We start from the raw sequence: 13023 nt of genomic DNA on the forward strand, positions 1-13023 counted from the left end.
TTGCATTAAACTGTAATTTTTATTTAAGTTTGTGAGGTTTTTTTTCCTCCAAAATTATATCTTGTATATTTCTAAGGTGGAAGACTATTTGGAGAAGTAAAGTCTCTTGTAGCTAAAGTATTCCGTTGTGTGACAGTTGAACTGATGGGTGCTTTCCTGACATTTACTTGGTAAACAGTTAATTGCTTACTAAGTTAGAAACAACTGTGGTATTGGTAACACAAATGCTTGAATTTAGGGAAAGGTTAGATACTATATTATGCTGGTGAAGTTTTAGTGGAACATAGATATTGATATGGGATTTGTATAGTTAGAAGCTAAAATAACATTAGGACAAACATCTGTATGTCCAAAGATACTAATTTCTTTATTGCTGTGTAAAAAGTGATTATAAAAGGATTACGACAGATTAACACATTTAGCTTCAGCTTCAGTTTTGCCAGATCTAGGCAAGATTTATTTGGGCAAAAAACAATACATGTAATCAATTATAATTATTATTAATGGTGGGAAACACAGGTATGTATATTAAAATTATATTTAATTTCAGATAAATGTTTACTGGGAAAATTTGAAATATAATTTTGTATTTAAATTAGATGCTGACTTAAAAAGCAATGAAAGACCATCATGAAGACATGAAAATTTTTTCTCCTTTCGCTGAGCTCCCTGATCAGTTTCTTCCTTTATTAATTGCTGCTTGAAGATTATAGCTTGGCTCTAAAACTTAAAATAGCTACTTCCTCTCAGATATTCTCTGCTGTGTGTGTCTGCTTGCCTATTTGAGTTTCAGAGGATTTCCCTTATGGAATGCAAAGTGAGAGGTAAATAGTAATTAAGTAGAGAAGTTACTGTCAACAGAGATGTATGTAAACAAAGCAAATACTAAAACAAAGTAATCTGGCTTTAGCTCTTAGGGAAATATTTGCTATTACTAAATCTCAATTTAAGTACTCTAGAATGAGTATTGATTATCTGTAATTTGTGCCCTCATACCCTTTAAAATTTTTACCTATAAAGCTTCTCATGGTGCTGGGCACAGTGGCTCATGCCTGTAATTACAGCAGTTTTGGAGGCTAAGCGGGTGATCATGAGGTCAGGAGTTCGAGACCAGCCTTGCCAACATGGTGAAATCCCGTCTCTACTAAAAAATACAAAAATTAGCCGCATGTGGTGGTATGCACCTGTAATCCCAGCTACTTAGGAGGCTGAGGCAGGAGAATTGCTTAAACCCGGGAGGCAGAGGTTGCAGTGAGCCAAAGTTGCAGTGAGCTGAGATCATGCCACTGCATTCCAGCCTGGGTGACAGAGCTAGGCTCCATCTCAAAAACAAAAACAAAAACGAAACAAAACAAAACAAAAACCAACTTCTCATGGCATTTAGTTGTATTACATTTTTAGTTTCTGTATCTTTATCTTGTTCTTCACTAAAGAGGAAGTGAAAGTTTCCGGTTGATGACCTTGTCTTGTCTTCCATTGCTTTTGATGTTACATGTTTGTTCAACTTTCCTGCAAAGTAGTATCTGTATTTGTTTGGAGACCACTTGACCTAGTGGATCTTAGCATTCGATAGACTTTGGTTAGAAATCCAGTTTGGTTTTTACTCATATTAATTAGCTGTAGAACTAAGATAATATCTACTATGTAGGGTTATTAGTAGGATTAAAGGAGAGTATAAGTAAAATGGTTAGTTTAGTAACCAGTAGATAGTACACATGGATCTCAATCATCATCAACTTTTGAATAATCTGCTAGATTGACACACCCAAACTTCCTCCTCTGCTGTATTTCAACTTTCATATAGTAACTGGTGTATGAGGTATTAAGCCCAGCCTCAGATGCTCTCCCTCTTCTCACCTCCCACCTTCCAAAAGACCTAATGAGTATTGTTCCTCACCATGTGTCCATGTGTTCTTATCATTCAGCTGCCACTTAGAAGTGAGAACATATGGAATATGTGGTATTTGGTTTTCTTTTGCTGTGTTAGTTTGCTAAGGATAATGGCCTACAGCTCCCTCCATGTCCCTGTAAAGGATATGGTCTCGTTCCTTTTTATAGCTGCATATTATTCCATGGTATATATGTACCACATTTTCTTTATCTAGTCTATCATCATTAATGGGCATTTGGGTTGACTCCATGTCTTTGCTATTGTGAACAGTGCTGCAGTGAACATATGTATGCATGTATCTTTATTATAAAATGATTTATACTCAGTAAGGGGATTGCTGGGTCAAAAGGTATTTCTGCTTCTAGGTCTTTGAGGAATCACCACACTGTCTTCCACAATGGTTGAACTAATTTATGCTCCCATCAGCAGTGTAAAAGCATTTCTTTTTCTTCACAACCTCACCAGCATCTGTTGTTTTTTGACGTTTTAGTAATAGACATTCTGACTGGGGTGAGATGGTACCTCATTGTGGTTTTGCTTTTCATTTCTCTAATGAGCACTGACATGAGTTTTTTTTTTTCATGTTTGTTGGCCACATGTATGTCTTCTTCAGAGAAGAGTCTGTTCATGTTGTTTGCCCACTTTTTAATGTTTTTTTTTTTCTTGTAAATTGGAGTTTTTTTATAGATGCTGGATATTAGACCTTTGTTAGATGTATAGATTGCAAAAATATTCTTCTATTCTTTAGGTTGTCTGTTTACTCTGTTGATAGTTTCTTTTGCTGTATAGAAGTGCTTTAGTTTAATTAGATCCCATGTGTCAATTTTTGCTTTTGTTTTAATTGCTTTTGGTGTCTTCATCTTGAAATCTTGTCTGTGCCTATGTCCTGATTGGTAATGCCTAGATTTTCTTCTAGGGTTTTTATAATTTTAGGTTTTACATTTAAGTATTTAATCCATCTTGAGTTGATTTTTATATATGGAATAAGGAAGGGGTCCAGTTTCAATTTTCTGCATATGCTAGCCAGTTCTCCCAGCACCATTTATTAAATAGGAAATGTTTTCCCCATTGCTTATTTTTGTCATCTTTGTTGATGATCAAATGGTTGCAGACATGCGGTCTTATTTCTGGTTTCTCTAGTCTGTTGCATTGGTCTATGTGCCTGTTTTTATACCAGTGCCATGTTCTTTTGGTTACTGTAGCCCTGTAGTGTAGTTTGAAATCAGGTAGTGTGATACTTCCAGCTTTGTTCTTTTTGCTTAGGGTTGCCTTGGTTATTTGGGCTCTCTTTTGGTTCCATATGAATTTTCAAATAGTTTTTTAACAAGATTATGTGAAGAATGTCAATGGTAGTTTGCTGGGATTAGCACTGAATCTATAAATTGCTTTGGACAGGATGGACATTTACACGATACTGATTCTTCCTGTCCGTGATCATGGAATGTTTTTCCATTTGTTTGTGTCATCTCTGATTTCTTTGAGCAGTGGTTTGTAGTTCTCCTTGAAGAGTTCCTTTACTTTCTTTTTTAGCTGTGTTCCTAAGTATTTTATTCTTTTTGTGGCAATTGTTAATGGGATTGCCTTCTTGATTTGGCTGTTGGCTTGGCTATTGCTGGTGTATAGGAATGCTAGTGAATTTTTTTTTTTTTTGTGAGACAGAGTCGCACTCTGTTGCCCAGGCTGGACTGCAGTGGTATTATCTTGGCTCACTACAACCTCTGCTTCCCTGTTTCAAGCAATCCTCTTGCCTCAACCAGCTGAATAGCTGGGAGTACGGGTGTGCACCACCATGTCTGGCTAATTTTTGTATTGTTAGTAGAGACAGAGTTTTGCCATGTTTGCCAGGCTGGTCATGAACTTCTCACCTCAGGTGATCCACCCATCTTGGCCTCCCAAAGTGCTGGGATTACAGGTGTAAGCCACCTAGCCTGGCTGGAATGCTACTGATTTTAGCATGTTAATTTAATATCCTGAGACTTTGCTGAAGTTGCTTATCAGCTTAAGAAGCTTTTGGGCTGAGACAATATGGTTTTCTAGATATAGGATCATGTCATCAGCAAACAAAGGTAGTTTGAGTTTCTCTCTTCCTGTTTGAATACGCTTTATTTCTTTCTCTTGCCTGATTGCCTTGGCTGGAACTTTCAAGACTATGTTGAATACGGGTGGTGAGAGTGGGCAATCTTGTCTTGTGCTGGTTTTCAGTGGGAATGCTTCCAGGTTTTGCCCATTCCATATGATATTCACTGTGAGTTTGTATATATGGCTCTTATTATTTTGAGATATGTTTCTTTAATACTCAGTTTATTGAGAGTTTTTAACATGAAAGGATGTTGAATTCTATTGAAGGCCTTTTCTGCATCTATTGAGATAATCATGTCGTTTTTATCTTTAGTTCTGTTTATGATGGATCACGTTTATTGATATGTGTGTGTTGAACTAGCCTTGCATTCTGGGGATGAAACCAACTTGATCATGGTGGATAAGCTTTTTGATGTGCTGCTGGATTTGTTTTGCAAGTATTTTGTTGGGGATTTTTGCATGGGTGTTCATCAAGGATATTGGCCTAATGTTTTCTTTTGTTTGGTTGTATCTCTGCCAGGTTTTGGTATGAGGATGATGCTGACCCTTCCTCTATCACCCAGGTTAGAGAGTAGTGTTATGATCATAGTTCACTGTAACCTTAAACTCCTGGGCTCAAGAGATCTTCTCACCTCAGCCTTTTTAAAAAATTATCTGGATGTGATGATGTGTGTCTATAGTCCTGCCTCAGCTGGGGCTATAGGCACACACCATCACATCCAACTAATTAAAAAATTGTTTTTTTAGGTTGGTCATATCATGGTTTATGCCTGTAATCTTAGCACACTGGGAGGCCAAGGTGAGAGAATAACTTGATTCCAGGTAGTTGAGACCAGCCTAAGTAACATAGTAAGACCCCGTCTCTATAAAAAATTTTAAAAATGGCCAGGCATGGTGGCTCACACCTGTAATTCTGATACTTTGAGGGGCCAAAGTGAGAGGATCCCTTTAGCCCAGGAGTTTGAGACCAGCCTGGGCAACATAGTGAGATCCCATCTCTATAAGAAGAAATAAAATAATATTTAAAAAATTTAAAAATAAGTAGCTGGGCATGGTGGTTCGTGTCTGTAGTCCCAATTACTCAGGAGGTTGAGGCTACAGTGAGTCGTGATCATACCATTGCACTGCAGCCTGGGTGAACAAGCAAGACCCTGTGAGAGAGAGAGGTTTCACTTAGTTGCCCAGGCTAGTCTCAAACTCCTGGCCTCAAGCAATCCAACTGCCTCAGCCTCCCAAGTAGCTGGGATTGCAGAAGCCAACTCCCATACCTGGCCATTTTTATATTTTAACCATTCTAATTGTCATGTAATGGTACGTCATTTAGGTTTCCATTATGGTTTCAAATCCTGATGACTAAGGAGGTTGAGCATCTTTTAATATATTTTTTGACTCTCTGAAGTTTCTCATTTGTAAGGTGACTGTTAACGTCTTTTGTTCATTTTTCTATTATATTGACTCTTTTTTTTTTTTTGTTATTTCTGTCCTGGCTCTTCTTGGCCCTTTGCATGTTCTTATACATTTTACAACCAGCTTATAAATTTCCACACACAGAGGCATATACAAAAGCTATTGTGATTTTGTTTGGGATTGTATTGAATCTATAGGTTAATTTGAAGAGGTTTAAAACACTTACAATGTTAAGTTTTCTGGTTGATGTTTAGGGATATCTATATTAATTTTTTTCTAGATTCTCTCAGTAAGATTTTATATTTTTGTTGGTAAAGGCCTTGCATATATTTTGTTAGAAACTTATTGCTATATCCTTGATAGTTTTAATTCTATTATAAATGGTAGCTTAAAAAATTCCATTACTGCATTTTGTTGCTGGAATATAGAAATACAATTATTTTTTCTATAGTTGAATCCAGAAACCTTACTCAATTAGGCCAGCAGTTTTAATAATTTATCGTGAATTCTTCTGGATTTTCTGAGTATACTAAATAACATAATCTGCAAAGAGAAAGTTTTTGTTCTTCTTTTTCAATCTTGATACTTTTTTTGTCCTTATGTATATGGTTTTTATTCATGGAGTTTCATTTCCTGGTGTGCTTTGTTACCATTGTATGCTGGAGATTGTGTTTGGAAAGTTATTTGTGAACTATATTGATGCTTAGCAGGATTATATCTTTCTAGAAGGGTTTTCATCTGTTCGTTGGCTTGGGATCATTGCTAGTCCTGGGCAACTTTAATCTAAATTTGGGATCTGAGATCTCAGACTCACTAGATAAGTTGAAAATGGGCAGCAGATCCATGTGAAGGCTGATAAGGTTCTGGATCATCCTCAAGTAATTGTTCAGTTACCAGAATTTCAGGGGTTTCTTCATGACTCCATTGAGTTTTAAATTTCTGTGCCTAAATTTTTTTGTCTGTTTCTAGAATTTATTTTCCTTTTTCCCTTTTTTTTCTTATATAGGCCTAATAATCTCTGAAATGTCATTTCTTATATTCAACTAAATGTGTGTTTGGAACCTGTTTAGTAAAGCACAGGTTTCATTCAGTGATATAAAACAGCACATCACAAAGCTTTTTCACACATTGCTTGATTTTAGGTCTTAGGGTTGGATATTTGTATATTTTTGTAAGGGCTCAATGGGCTAGAAATGTAATTTCTTAGATTCCACAAAATGTGTGTTTGGAACCTTTTTAATGAAAACCCAGGTTGCATTCAGTCATATAAAACAGCACATCAGAAAGCTTTTTCTCCTCCTCTTCCCCCTCATCCTCCTTTCCCCCTTCTCCTCCTCTTCTTCCTCTTCTTCCTCCTCCTCCACTTCTTCCTTTTCCTCTTATTCTTCTTCTTCCTCCCTTCTTCCTGTTCTTCTTTTTTTCTTCTTCTTTCTTCTTCTCTGTACCACCCAGACTGGAGTGCAGTAATGTGATCATAGCTTACTGCAGCCTTTAACTCCTGGGCTCAAACAGTTCTCCCACCTCAGCCTCCCAAGTAGCTGAGACTACAAGTGTGCACTGCCACACCCAGCCAATTTTTAATTTTTTTTCTGTAGAGATGTGGTCTCACTGTGTTGTCCAGTCTGGTCTCAAACTTCTGGACTCAAGTGATCCTCCCACCTTGGCCTCCAGAAGTGCTGGGATTACAGATGTGAGCCACCATGCCCAGCCTTTTTCTTAAAAAAAAAAAATCATTTTTTATAGTTTCTACTTCATATAGATTTTGCTTGTCTTTTATTTCTGTACACATGGTAGCATAGTTATCTGTATACTTTGTGAGTTCTCTATTGTTTCGTTCATAAAGTGTAGTTTTTTTGTACACCTTGTTATAAAACAGTGTGCTTGACATTGTATCTGAAAATTTATTTGTAGGAATACTTTGAGGCATACTGTGAAGGCTCCTCCAGAGAGGATTTGAGTTTGCCTTTTTGAGGTGCCTGGGCATTTGAATCAGATACCACCTTAAAACAAGATAAAGGCTTGCGATTCCCTGATATCCTACATCATTTGAGCAGATATCCCACTTTATGTGGGCCTGACTTCGTACATTAACTTTCTGTGTTGTAAAGATGTTTTAAAAAATGTATCAGTGTTTTGTTTGGTTTTCTCTAAGAGGTTGACCTGAGTAATACAGCCTGCTTTACTGAAACAGCAAGTTCTGCTGCAGTTTATTTAACTAGATACATGTTGGACATGTATCTAGCCCAGGCTGGAGTGCAGTGGCACAATCTTGGCTCACTGCAACCTCAGCCTTGTGGATCTTGGTTCAAGCTGTTCTCCTACTTCAGCCTCCCAAGTAGCTGGGATTACAGGCATGAGCCACTATGCCCAGCTAATTTTTGTGTTTTTTAGTAGAGATGGGGTTTTACCATATTGGCCAGTTTGGTCTTGAACTCCTGACCTCATGATCCACCTGCCTCGGACTCCCATAGTGCTGGGATTACAGGTGTGAGCCACCATGCCCAGCCCCACAACCTGAATTTTTAAAGGCTATTTGATATATATTATCAATGTGTTGGTACACAAAGATTGTCCTAACACTGCATATTCTAAATATTTTTAACTTTTACCATTTTGACAGGTGGAAAATACTACACATTATTATTTTAATTTAGCATTCATTATTTTTACTTATATAACTCTTAGCTGTTCATGTTTTAATACTTGTATATGGCCAACTAGGAGTTTACTGAGGCTAACTCACACATCAGATGATGTAAATATTTCTCTCAGTTTGTTACTTATATTTCATCTTCATTTACAGAAATATGTTTTGGTATAGAAGTTTAATACTTTTACTAGTCAGATCTATCAATCTTCTTAAAGCCATAATCAGTCTGAGATAATAGATTTATAGTTGTTCTTAGAAAAACTAGTGTTTTAAGTTTGGAATTATCTTATGTGGCTAGAAAATTGAAAAATAGTTAAAGCGCACTAACCTCAATTAGGATATTTTAAGAAATTAACATAACCTGAATAAGGATAATACTCATTTTTATTCTACATTAATCTGAGTTTTTATGGTAAGTGTTTTCCTTTTTCTCATTAAAATATTTTCTCTTTGTCTGCTACTGTTCTTTTGAGGTATACCTTAACAGAGGTATACCTCAAAAAATTTCTGAAGAAATTAACAGCATTAAAATTTGAAAGAAATTTTAATTTAGGTTTTTTTCTCTCTTTTGTCTTTGCTAATGATAATGATTCAGAAATGTTAGAACTGATTTGTGATACCAAGGTTTTACAGTTTTTAATATAAGTATACAGTGTGCATTAAAACAGGAAATTGTTTTATTGAATCTGAATGAGGACTTCAGATATTTATAACAGCTTAAAATATGTTTTTTTAGATAAGTGATAAAGAGAAGACTCTTCGAGAAAAGGATATTATTGCCTCATCAAATTTAAATGTAAAGTTGGAGCAGGAGTCCATTTATAAGGTATGTAAACATGTAAAATATTTCCTAGGTTTTGTTAAATATGTCACATTGAGCTTTATATGTAGATATAAAATCCATTTTTATAGCTTCTCATCACCACAGCTACTCCTTCTCCTGTACACATACTGTCCTCATTGCACTAAGGGTTTGCCAGTGTTCTCTCCTGGGGTGTCACCTTCCACAGATGCATTCCCAAACCTGCTTGGGCTCTGGACCCCCACTGCAGGCTCTTTTCCTAAAGGAATACCCTCCTTGCATTGTTTGGCTTCTTACACCCTGCACTGGGCTGTCCCCTGCCAGGAAACCCTCATCATGCATTTGGCCCAACACTCTGTTTGGAAGTCCCCTTGGCTGCTCTTTGCCTCTGACATCATGCTGTCTTGCCTCATCATCTCTCTGTCATTCTATTTGGGATCTGACATTGTAAGCCTACTTTTTTCCTATGTGAATGCCTTCCTTAACCTACTCAGATTGCACCATCCTGTGCTGGACCACCTTGGTTTCCCCTCCCCACTCAGTGCGGATAGCTACTTCACACAAACCCTTCCAAAAGGGGAAGAGGAAAGAGCTTATATTCATTTCACAATTTGACAACTGCCACCCCACAATTTTCTTTGAAAAGAATGTGCTAATTACGATGAGTGAGTGCCAGTAGTTTAAAATCCCTCCATTCCAGCTTCTTTGTTTTGACTGTTGGGCCATCATTCAGTCAGCCTTTCAAGCTTAGAGTGTAGGGATCAACATTTATTTCTCTTACAGCACACATTTCCAGCTAGTGTGCCTTCACATCATCTTTTGCTTCTACTTGCACATTTTTATTTCCACTGTGACCACCTTAATAAGCTAGAAGCATGGAATATTGTAGCTAAAGAATCCCTAAGGGTCAGTTAGTCCATCTCTTTCTCCCCTCTCTCAGTTTTATAGATCTGGCTGCTGAGATTTAGAGGGATTCATTAGATTTACCAAATTATAAGTCTGGTCAGTATCAGAACTTCGAATAGAATTCATGTTTTAAGCTTCTGTTCCCTTTTTTTGCGTATATTATTGCAATAAACCCTCTTACTTGCTCCTCTGATATGTCCTGTGTAAGCCATCTGTTTGGTGCAGTGTCACACAGTACTGACTTGTAGGGCTGTTTGATTTTCTATGTGTGCCCATGAGGGCAGGGACTGTTTTGAAGTTGTAGAAATTGATGAATTAATCAAAAGTTGCTTGAAAACATACTGTTTATAGTGTGAGATGTCATTGGATGTATAGAAAATTGTATGCATTTATATTTAATTTATCCTTAAAACTTGGATGAATAGGCAGTTTGGGAATCGTTTCTCACCTAATTTTTTAACCTCTTTTTTTAAAAAAGAAAAACTCTGTATTGGAGAGTAAAGATGAGTTTTACAGTTTACTAATAACATATTTTGCTCATCTCTTAGTATTTTAGGATTGTTCATAGGGCTTAAAAAAATCTAAGTACTTTTAAAAATAAATTCTTGGGGCAAATACTTATTTTCATAGCAAAACTGAATGCTTGTTATTTCTATTTCTTAGGATTGAGATTAGCTTTCTCAGTATATTTCTCTGGAATAAGAATGGAAACACAGATGAAAAAATTGGAATTACTTTACTTATTAAGTAATTTTTAGCACTGTTGTTTAGCAATTAGGTAATTACCAATGTTGTTTACCAATTAGGATTCTATCTGATGCAGAATAAAATGTGGGATATATCACGTGAGATGAATGCAACATGTGTAGAAGTCTGAAGTTAAGAGTTTGAAATCCTGGGGATTATGTTTGGTAAATTCAGAGGTTAAGAAATAAAAGAAAGCATTCCAACTTGGCCTTTTAGTGTTGCTATTTTTCAAAGCGTCAACTATGAAATGAATGTATTTTTGTACTGCCACTCTTTCCTAATGCTGTTGAGTTTTAAGGAGGATGAATCAATCATTTTGTTATTCTTTTGACTCTGCTAGACTAATGAATTTCTTTGTTTATACTTAATACATACAAAGGCTTTGGAGGATTTAATGACAGGTGCTGACTTATTTTCCCTATTTCACTCTTAATCAGATCCCTTTTGCTGATGCTCTGGATTTGTTTCGAGGAAGGAAAGTCTACTTGGAAGATGGCTTTGCTTACGTACCTCCTAAGGACATTGTGGCAATCATCCTGAATGAATTTAGAGCCAAACTGTCCAAGGCTTTAGCAGTAAGTATTTAACTTTATGTCCATGTTTGACATGTTCACACTTTCAGTTGTATACCCTTGGTAGTTTTGTTCTATGTTTCTCTAGGAAATAAGTTAATTTAATTTTTGTAATGATATTCAGATTACTTATGATGTTGTACTATTAATCCCAAAACTCCTAGGTTTTTATTTGTTACTGTCCATAGTTTGTTTTTAAAATTTTTTTCTTTGATCTTACTAATACCAATGGTGAGTGATTAGTTTTATGAGTAACCTCCGTGGGTTTCTTCAAGATCATGTCTTTTTTTTTCCTTAGAAATAGACTTCATATGTGGCTCTTAACAATTTAGTGTGGCCTGTGGTAGATATAACTTCTAGGTTTCTGTTCTAAATTAGTATTTGGTATTGGTGGAAAAAGATATAAAAGAAAATCTAAATGCTTAAGTACTAACACAGTGATATGCTGTTGCTGCAATGAATAGCTCTGTAGTGGGTGAATTTGGAGGTAGCTGTGTGGAGTAAATGACATGATCAGTGATTTTTAAGTAGTTTGTTGGAAGTGTGACTCTTAAGTGTTGATATCTTAAAACTATACATATTTTTATATATAAAACTCATATTTTACAGTTGTCTTTTAATCTGAGTCTAGTTTTTAGTACTTTTTTTATACTTCATGCACAAGAGGACTTCAGAGTTTTATGACATGGCTCTTTTAAGCTGTACTGATTATAGATTAAGCATAAGCCAAGCTTTCCTTCTGAGTTAAAAACTGTAGTATTTTCTGATACAAATAAATTTATATTGACTCTCTGGGATTACCTTAATATGCATAATTTAGCTATGTCGGCATTTGGGAAGACTAAAATGTTAACTGTTTTTATTTAATGAAGGAATTTATGAGAATACCTAGCTTAACAGATATTTAGTAACTGTTAATATATTCCTTCTCCATTCCTAATTGTTATTTCTTTATCATCATTAAAGTTGATGCTTTTAAACTGTTTCTGTACTTGTCCATTACTACCCTAGATTATGTTCTATTTATAGCTAAGAAAAGTGTCTTTCACTACTTTTCTTAGAGGTGTGAACCTCAGTGGAGGACACTGATATTTGTTTGCTATTTGGCCATTGCTCTTTTATTATTCTTAGTTTTATTCACCCATTTTCTGTCTGTTGACATTTTTAGACCACACTTCTTTGTGTGAAATAACCAAATATTTTCCAGAATATTGGACAGTCTTAGCTGTCATCTGATAAATGCCAGTGATAGCCCCATTCTCCATGACAACCAAAAATAACACCATGCATTTCAGAAAACTTCTGGCATCTTAATATTGCTTTTAAGCTGATCATAGTCATTTCTTTCTTTCCAAATTGTTGATCTACACATGTAACAATGTAATTGTGGCTAAAAAGTATGAGTTCTTTGGGGACTTCTGAAAAAATTTTTCTTGCTAAAATAAAAATAGGCATGTGGGATTAAGTAGTCTTTTTTTCCCCCTCTGGATATTGTTGTTACTGAATGAGATACCTGGAACAGCTGCAGTCATTTAGAGATGAGGCAGGTACCTTCAGGACAACCCGATTCGTTGCATAGAGATGGGAAAGATGGAAAGAATTTGAGTCCATGTTGCTGTCATTGAGTTGCTGAATTAACCCAGTTCTGGAACCATCAAACTTTGTATTAAATGGGATAATGAAGTTTTAATTTTTAAAGGCACTAACTTAGGAACTCAAAAGTGGAATTCTCTTTCTCTGGTAGCAGAAAGCATCCTGGTACTGGATCCATGTCTGCATTAGTTAATATTTTCTTTTCCAGTTGCAGGTAATAGGAAACCAGCCTGTACTACATTAACCAATAAATGGAATCTGCTAAGTCTTAAAATTTAGAAGTCTAGATACAGTATGAACTTCAGACATAGCTTATGAGTGTTTCATCCCTTTCTCTGAAGATGTCTTTACCCTTATGCATATGCCTTATCCGCGG

The 13023-nt window shown here is 36.0% G+C and overlaps 1 protein-coding gene across 2 annotated transcripts in view; it reads left to right on the plus strand.

The window, feature by feature from the left end:
• PRIM2 (DNA primase subunit 2) overlaps positions 1 to 13023 on the plus strand; it is a 323635-nt gene that overhangs the window by 55639 nt on the left and 254973 nt on the right. For both annotated transcript variants that reach the window (XR_008480687.2, XM_002746677.5), the window contains exons 6-7: positions 8764 to 8853; positions 10920 to 11057. Coding sequence is in view for 1 of the 2 variants with exons in the window: in XM_002746677.5 (XP_002746723.1) it covers positions 8764 to 8853; positions 10920 to 11057 (228 nt within the window). In the remaining variant the exon portion in view is untranslated. The remainder of the gene's footprint in view (positions 1 to 8763; positions 8854 to 10919; positions 11058 to 13023) is intronic.

This window comes from Callithrix jacchus, chromosome 4 (genome assembly GCF_049354715.1).
Source record: "Callithrix jacchus isolate 240 chromosome 4, calJac240_pri, whole genome shotgun sequence".
Taxonomy (NCBI): Eukaryota; Metazoa; Chordata; class Mammalia; order Primates; family Cebidae; genus Callithrix; species Callithrix jacchus.